The sequence below is a fragment of the Gymnoscopelus braueri genome (genome assembly GCF_963280865.1).
Source record: "Gymnoscopelus braueri genome assembly, contig: SCAFFOLD_58, whole genome shotgun sequence".
Lineage (NCBI taxonomy): Eukaryota > Metazoa > Chordata > Actinopteri > Myctophiformes > Myctophidae > Gymnoscopelus > Gymnoscopelus braueri.
Window position 1 is genome coordinate 373,810 of NW_027660470.1, and position 9,058 is coordinate 382,867.

The window sequence follows — 9,058 nt, forward strand, 5'->3', positions numbered from 1 at the left end:
TCCTCTTACAACAATAACCTTTACCTTACGGCTTCATGTTGGTCTATACAAATGCAAAGCCTGACTAGTTTTAGGATCCCATCCCCAGGAGACCGTAGTTTAGAATAGATCCTATAGCCCGAAGGGACAGTCAGCTGAGTCAGCCGTGGGTTTTATTGGTTGTTGTTGGTTGTCAGGGCGATATCGCAACAAATCGGCGGACGGGCTCTGCCTGGCCTCGTCTGCTGCAGGTTGCGGTGACAGCTTTGTGTCAATGTTATATGAAAACTGTGTGTGTGTGTGTGTGTGTGTGTGTGTGTGTGTGTGTGTGTGTGTGTGTGTGTGTGTGTGTGTGTGTGTGTGTGTGTGTGTGTGTGTGTGTGTGTGTGTGTGTGTGTGTGTGTGTCTGCGTGCCTGCGTGTGCGGACATTTTTTAACTAAATCTTAATAACCTCTTTATTTATTTATTTAAGTGCATTGAGTATGAAATAAGATAAATATATAGATATAGATATACGTAAAGATTGATTGATTGACTGATTGAGTGAAGTACAGTACTCAGGTAAATGTACTCAGTTACTTTCCACTGCTGACATCATCAGTGTGCGTCACTGGGCTTCCCTTCAAGTCTATCTGTGATCAGCACATGGCTAATGTAAACATTACACACACACACACACACACACACACACACACACACACACACACACACACACACACACACACACACACACACACACACACACACACACACACTATCTCTCTCTCTCTCTCTCTCTCTCTCTCTCTCTCTCTCTCCATCTCTCTCTCTCTCTCTCTCTCTCTCTCTCTCTCTCTCTCTCTCTCTCTCTCTCTCTCTCTCTCTCTCTCTCTCTCTCTCCATCTCTCTCTCTCTCTCTCTTCTCTCTCTCTCTCTCTCTCTCTCTCCTCATCTCTCTCTCTCTCTCTCTCTCTCTCTCTCTCTCTCTCTCATCCTCTCTCTCTCTCTCTCTCTCTCTCTCCATCTCTCTCTCTCTCTCTCTCCTCTCTTTCTCTTTCTCTCTCTCTCTCTCTCTCTCTCTCTCTCTCTCTCTCTCTCTCTCTCTCTCTCTCAGAGAGGTCCTCTCATAATATTAATTTGAAGTATTTATTGAGTATTATGCCTTTTAAACTCATTTAGAGCGGGAACGTATAATATCATTTTAGATTTATTTTGGCCATTTTTGAAAAATCGTGAAACTTTGTGCAAATCTTTGAATAGATATATATTTAAAGTGAACATTTGTGACTCAAATCTTTGAATAGATATATATTTAAAAGTGAACATTTGTGACTCAAATCTTTGAATAGATATATATTTAAAGTGAACATTTGTAACTCAAATCTTTGAATAGATATATATTTAAAGTGAACATTTGTGACTCAAATCTTTTGAATAGATATATATTCAAAGTGAACATTTGTAACTCAAATCTTTGAATAGATATATATTTAAAGTGAAACATTTGTAACTCAAATCTTTGCTTCTGGGGGATTCTACAAATGTCTTCTAAATCCTAACAGTTTGTTGAAAAAACTTATGTTGCTATAATATCAGTGGTTCTCAAACTGTTGTCAAGAACCCCAATACGGCACTCGGTGTCCGCGCTATGAGCTTGTAGATCTGTTATTTTTGAATAGCCAAAGTGTAACATATGGATAAAGAAGTGGTCACACAGATGTGAACTGAGCCACTCATCTAAGGAGTTCCACCTTAAAGACCACTCATCTAAGGAGTTCCACCTTAAGGACCACTCATCTAAGGAGTTCCACCTTAAAGACCACTCATCTAAGGAGTTCCACCCTTAAAGGCATACTAGGTAACGTTTTCAACAAAACTAAAGTTAAATTGTATATCTTTTGTGAGTGGCAAAAGTTTCACAACATCCACTCCATGAATTTCACCCAGGAAGCCTTTTATTTATATATTTTCAATTGAACGTGGACGGGGGGACTTTCCCGGGAAAATGACGTCATCTGGCCGGGAAAACGGAGGCAGAAATGCACTGGTTTCCTGTTTGGCAGGAACTACCGCAACGGTTTCCTGTTTGGCCAGAACTACCGCGCTAATAACAAAAAGGAACCTCACGCTGATTTTAAGAGAATGTAGGATTCGGAAGATCGAAAAAGAACAGAAAAAGAAAGCACAGCTCATGGTAACTAATGCTCCACTGGCTAAGAGAAACGATCCGTAGATAGTATAAAACAATTAAAAGATCGCTTTTTGAAACGCTTCCGGCTTCCGGTGAAAACAAATGGAATTCTGGGTAATCGAGGACTACGGAAATTGTATGCAGTGACGGTAGTGACCAGCAGAGGTTGCAAAAATGTTTTATTTGTGAATCTGCATTGTACAACTTTAATGACCCAAACAGGGTTTTGGTGATAATAATCAGCTCTGTTCTGTGTAATTGGGCTGGAGACCAAGTCAGAAAGGCCACAATGTATTCATTATTTGTTATGTAAACACAAGGCAAAAGTTACATTCTATGCCTTTAAACAACATTCACTTTGAAAGAAAGAGCTTGCAGGGTGAGCTTGTAGATCAGCTATTTGCTCTACTTTGGTGCCACACACTTGTAAAACGAACACAACAGACCACAAAATATGTTGTACAGTTTTTATTTCTCAAAATAGTTCGATATTTAAACGTATTCCACCAAAATAAATAGTGATTTGTCGACTCAAATAAAACATTCATTTCACATCAAGTCGGCCCCCAAAAAAGGACTTTAAATTACATCACACGATGGTGTCTCTCCAAAAAAGCACAAATCTACAAGCTAACAACGTGTCGCCATGCGACACGTTGTTAGCTTGTAGATCTGTGCTTTTGAGCAACACCATCGTACTACCTAGTATAGAACTTAAAGTCACAGTTGTGTGACTCTCATTTCAGGAGTGTTTTTGGCGACACCTACTGGCGGCTCTGTTACAGTGGTCTGTCTGTTAGAACTGCGATTCCCACAATTCAGTTCAAAACAAAACCAATGCTGCAGGGTCCTGGTGCCCAGGAGGTTTCAGAAAGGGTCCTGGTGCCCAGGAGGTTTCAGAAAGGGTCCTGGTGCCCAGGAGGTTTCAGAAAAATTAATGCTTAAAATAAATAAAATGACAAATAAATAAAATAAATAAATAAATGAATGAATAAATAAATAAGTAAATAAATACATGTCTGTGTATCATTTTGGGGCGAATAGTGACACTTATGATAATAAATATTGTGGAGAAGTTGTAAGAAATAAAAACGGGGGAAAATAGTGTGAAATGGTTATTGCGGAAAATATTCCAGTGAAAGATACATTTTAATTGATTTATTTTTTAATTTGTAATTGTTTTATTAGTAGCCAATACGTTTTAACCCATTAAATCCTCCCAGTGCTGTTATATATTACTGGCTCACCTGCCAGTGAGGAGCCCCCACCGGGAGGACGTGCTGTTGTACCTCACGTTCAACACACCCTGCTGATAGGCTCCGCCCCCAGCCCGTAGACTAGGAGCTTACTTGGTGCCGTGCTGTGAGCTTGTAGATCTTACTTGCTGTGAGCTTGTAGATCTTACTTGCTGTGAGCTTGTAGATCTTACTTGCTGTGAGCTTGTAGATCTTACTTGCTGTGAGCTTGTAGATCTTACGTGCTGTGAGCTTGTAGATCTGCTACTTTTGAAATTCCTTGAAAAATATCGGAAAAGTTTGAAAGATTTTGACATGGATTTCTGCAGGACGACAAGTTGTTTCAAAGTAAAATGTTGCTCAGGTTCAGAAAAAGGCAATTTCCCTGAATGCTGCCTTCGGGTCCTGAATGCTGCCTTCGGGTCCTGAATGCTGCCTTGGGGTCCTGAATGCTGCCTTGGGGTCCTGAATGCTGCCTTCGGGTCCTGAATGCTGCCTTGGGGTCCTGAATGCTGCCTTGGGGTCCTGAATGCTGCCTTGGGGTCCTGAATGCTGCCTTGGGGTCCTGAATGCTGCCTTGGGGTCCGGCATGGAAAGGAAAAAGGAAAAGCGAGCATTTGCATTTCTTTCACCAAATGCTGCGTTCATGATCTGTAGACGGGGCTCAAACCCCCTGTATGTCTATGTGTGCACGTGCCTGGTCACAGCTTATAGCGCCACCATGTGGTCACTGACACCCACAGCGTATAGCGCCACCATGTGGTCACTGCGTCACCATGTGGTCACTGACACCCACAGCTCAGAGCCACCATGTCGTCGTACTGCTTCAGAACAACGTTCTCGTCCTCGTCAAAGTACAGCAGGCTGATGGCCTGCAGCTTGTCGGGCACGCAGCAGGGGGCGCCGCCCGCGTCCTCCCGGGTCAGTCTGAGCGCGTGCATGATGCTGCGCACCGTGGCGTGGTTGGTGGCGCGCAGGTTCTCGCCCAGCGGGAAGGGACACGCCCCCTCGCAGCTGTAGGCGTTGTAGCCGCGCGGCGAGATGATCCAGCCGCCCCAGCCGATCTCCTCGAAGTCCACGAAGAGCGGCACGCGCCGGCAGGGCTGGGGGCGGGGCTGGGGGCGGGGCCACGGAGCCGAGCTCCGCCTCCTCCTCCTCCTGGCGGGGGAGGGGTTTATGTCAGGGGAGTCGCCCGGAGCGCCAGGTTCAACTGTTGATTTAAAAACAACAAAAAAGACTGTTTAGATTATACAGTATACATTTATAGATGTACAGTGTAGTATATATCTGTATTCTATGATCATATCGTTTACTGAGACACTACACTGTCTCTGTATTCTATGATCCTATAGTTTACTGAGACACTACACTGTCTCTCTGTATTCTATGATCATATCGTTTACTGAGACACTACACTGTCTCTGTATTCTATGATCCTATAGTGTACTGAGACACTACACTGTCTCTGTATTCTATGATCCTATAGTTTACTGAGACACTACACTGTCTCTCTGTATTCTATGATCCTATAGTTTACTGAGACACTACACTGTCTCTGTATTCTATGATCCTATAGTTTACTGAGACACTACACTGTCTCTCTGTATTCTATGATCCTATAGTTTACTGAGACACTACACTGTCTCTCTGTATTCTATGATCCTATAGTTTACTGAGACACTACACTGTCTCTCTGTATTCTATGATCATATCGTTTACTGAGACACTACACTGTCTCTGTATTCTATGATCCTATAGTGTACTGAGACACTACACTGTCTCTGTATTCTATGATCCTATAGTTTACTGAGACACTACACTGTCTCTCTGTATTCTATGATCCTATAGTTTACTGAGACACTACACTGTCTCTATGTATTCTATGATCCTATAGTTTACTGAGACACTACACTGTCTCTGTATTCTATGATCCTATAGTTTACTGAGACACTACACTGTCTCTGTATTCTATGATCCTATAGTTTACTGAGACACTACACTGTCTCTGTATTCTATGATCCTATCGTTTACTGAGACACTACACTGTCTCTGTATTCTATGATCCTATAGTTTACTGAGACACTACACTGTCTCTGTATTCTATGATCCTATAGTTTACTGAGACACTACACTGTCTCTCTGTATTATATGATCCTATAGTTTACTGAGACACTACACTGTCTCTGTATTCTATGATCCTATAGTTTACTGAGACACTACACTGTCTCTGTATTCTATGATCCTATAGTTTACTGAGACACTACACTGTCTCTGTATTCTATGATCCTATAGTGTACTGAGACACTACACTGTCTCTGTATTCTATGATCCTATAGTTTACTGAGACACTACACTGTCTCTCTGTATTCTATGATCCTATAGTTTACTGAGACACTACACTGTCTCTCTGTATTCTATGATCCTATAGTTTACTGAGACACTACACTGTCTCTCTGTATTCTATGATCCTATAGTTTACTGAGACACTACACTGTCTCTCTGTATTCTCTGTGTTTACCTTGTTTACTGTAAGTCACTCTGGATAAAGAGTGTCTGATAAATTGCTACATATTAAATAGTAAACGTGTCACCAACCTGTTGGCGCGTCATCAGAGAATAACACCAGGTATGCATTCCTGTGCTGCAACTCTGGCTCCCTCTGTGGCCGTGAGGCAGAATGCAGGCTGCTCTCTGGCTCCCTCTGTGGCCGTGAGGCAGAATGCAGGCTGCTCTCTGGCTCCCTCTGTGGCCGTGAGGCAGAATGCAGGCTTGACACCACCAGAAAGCCTTGGTTCTCCTGGTTGTTCTGAAGCCATGTTGACACCTGTCAATCAAACACAGACATTCATTCAGTCAGAATGTGGATTCCTCTGTGTGTGTGTGTGTGTGTGTGTGTGTGTGTGTGTGTGTGTGTGTGTGTGTGTGTGTGTGTGTGTGTGTGTGTGTGTGTGTGTGTGTGTGTGTGTGTGTGTGTGTGTGTGTGTGTGTGTGTGTGTGTGTGTGTGTGTGTGTGTGTGTGTGTGTGTGTGTGTGTGTGTGTCGTACCGTTAGTGTAACATTGAACACCTCCCATCCCTGGGTGTGAAGTGGGAGGAGTCTAGAGGAAATGAGCTTTCCTCGCCACGGTGAGGCGCTACCGCCCTCCACTTCGTACAAATCCACCTGATGACCAAAAATATCACATTAATATTCAACGTACAAATCACCTTATTAATGAAAAAGAACATGTTAATGTTCAACATGTTGTACAAATCACTCTGTCGGTGGAAAACTTGTCATTTCAGAAAGTGTAAAACTGTGTGTGTGTGTGTGTGTGTGTGTGTGTGTGTGTGTGTGTGTGTGTGTGTGTGTGTGTGTGTGTGTGTGTGTGTGTGTGTGTGTGTGTGTGTGTACCTTGTAGAAGTGCTTGTTCTTGGGGTTAGATGGTTGTTTGGTTCTGAACCAACGGAACTCAGCTTTGATGACCTTCTCCTCTCTGCCTACTGACGACAGGTTGAAGAAATGATACCTTCCAGGACCTGTAGGTTAATAAAACATGTATTAAATATACCTTCCAGGACCTTTAGGTCAATAAAACAACCATTAATGATACCTTATTACATCTTTTTCATTTCCCAAACAAATTAAAAAATAATGATTGAAAAAACACACTTTAAGGATAATATTAGCAGAAACAGAGATACATGAATCTAACATGATTTAAATGGACTTTGAAGTCACAATGTCTTTCTATAGGAAGGGGGCGTGTCTGATAATATAATATCAAATATGTAAATAGTAACTGAAGCAAGTTGAAAAGTGTCTGAGGTTCAAACACAGAAGCCTGAGTAGACGTTAATAACCTCAAACATGAAGTGAAAAATACATTTAAAAAAGGAACAGTTGAGTTCCAGACAGATGGAGGACAGCAGAGAGAGAGAGAGACAGAGAGTGTTGTTCTCACCTTTATCCTGAAGGCTGCGGACGATGTTCCCCTGCAGGATGTCCTTCTGGCTCCTGGGGGTCCTGGGGGTCCTCAGGGACCCCCGGCCGGAGCCTGAGGACCCCCTGAGACCCCCAGCCTGTTGCACCGTGTTGAACAAATCCACCATGAAGAGAGGAGCCTTTCTGTGGCTCTGCATGAAGAAAACATTATTAATATTATTATTATTATTATTAATATTATTATTATTATTATTATTATTATTATTATTATTATTATTATTATTATTATTATAATAAGATTTATGGACCTCTGCATGAAGAAAACATTATTATTATTATTATTATTATTATTATTATTATTATTATTATTATTATAAGATTTATGGACCTCTGCATGAAGAAAACACTACAGTTACAATATGTAATATAATACATATTATATATGTAATATATTATATATATAATATGTATGGACCTCTGCATGAAGAAAACACTTTAATTACAATATGTTCTCTATTATTATTATAATAATTATTATTATTAAATAAGGATATTATATTAATATTAATATGGACCTCTGACATAAAGAAAAAACACAGTAATTTAACCCATTAAAAACTTTGTGTTGTTGAATATAAGTTGAATTAAAAATAAACATAAATCAGGTTTTACACAAACATAATATTTAACATCAAACTGACGTGTTTAGAAAACTAAAACGAACTAAACCCATTGAGAAAAATGTCCTTTTCTTTGTCACACATCTTCAAAGATAACAAAAACAAATAGCAGATCTACAAGCTCATTGTTGGGACACCTTTTGAGCTTGTAGATCGGCTATGTTGTGATTGACCTATAATTGAATCAGACCCCTGACTATATATGTTCTAATAAAATAAAACATGTAATTAACACTAAAAAACATTGACTAAATGAAGACTTTTCACACTTTAAAAACTATAGACCCAACCTGCTTTAAAAGCAATTAAAACGAATAATAATAATATTAATAATAATAACCTTATGTTGCTCCATGTGGAACGGAGCGTCTTTCTCCCTGAATTCTTCCATGTTCTTCCCGTCAAACAGCGCTTCTCTGCCCGACTTTAGAGCCTCTTTCTCCGGGTAATCCTCTCCGTGCGTCCCGCTGTCTGGATGCGGGATGACGAGCGGAGACACGTGTGAGATGATCAGCTGGATGAAGAGCAGCAAGAAGAACAAGATCCTCCACAGACAGCCTGACATGATGAGGAGATCCTTTCTCTGCTGTCCACCCTATAATATAATGAGATCAGATCCTTAAGTTCCTCTGCTCTCTGATGTAGACGATGGAGACCCTTCCTCTCCTCTCTGCTCTCTGATAAGAAGTGATGATGATGGACTGAGACCTTCTCTCTCTCTTAATAAAGCCACGGCTCCGCCTTTGAAGCGGGATCAGCCTGGATCAAGTGATTAATAGGTCGGATCAACGCAAAGCGTTATGAATAATGAATAATAATGAATACGTATCATTAACATATATTACATATTACCCCCCCCCCCCCTCATGGTGTTAATGGCCAGAGACTTCACTTCATAAATCCCTGCTTTGCTGCTGTTATGGAGATGAATATGATATGTGAATATAATGTGAATATAATGTGAATATATGTGAATATATGTGAATATATGTGAATATAATGTGAATACTTGTGTAGAAGTTTGAGGGTTTTTATTTATTTGTATTCCATTCTCTGAGAACATTACAGT

At 40.9% G+C, this 9,058-nt stretch overlaps 1 protein-coding gene across 1 annotated transcript; it reads right to left on the reverse strand.

Annotated features, from left to right (window-relative positions):
* Nucleotides 1-4,167: 4,167 nt before the first annotated feature.
* On the reverse strand, nt 4,168-8,554 carry LOC308081208 (bone morphogenetic protein 2-A-like; the record flags this gene model as incomplete). Its single annotated transcript, XM_080457598.1, has 6 exons — nt 4,168-4,595; nt 5,981-6,209; nt 6,431-6,547; nt 6,779-6,903; nt 7,329-7,500; nt 8,330-8,554. The coding sequence occupies 6 exons, from the start codon at nt 8,552-8,554 to the stop codon at nt 4,168-4,170; spliced, it is 1,296 nt and encodes a 431-aa protein (XP_080313724.1).
* Nucleotides 8,555-9,058: the final 504 nt, after the last annotated feature.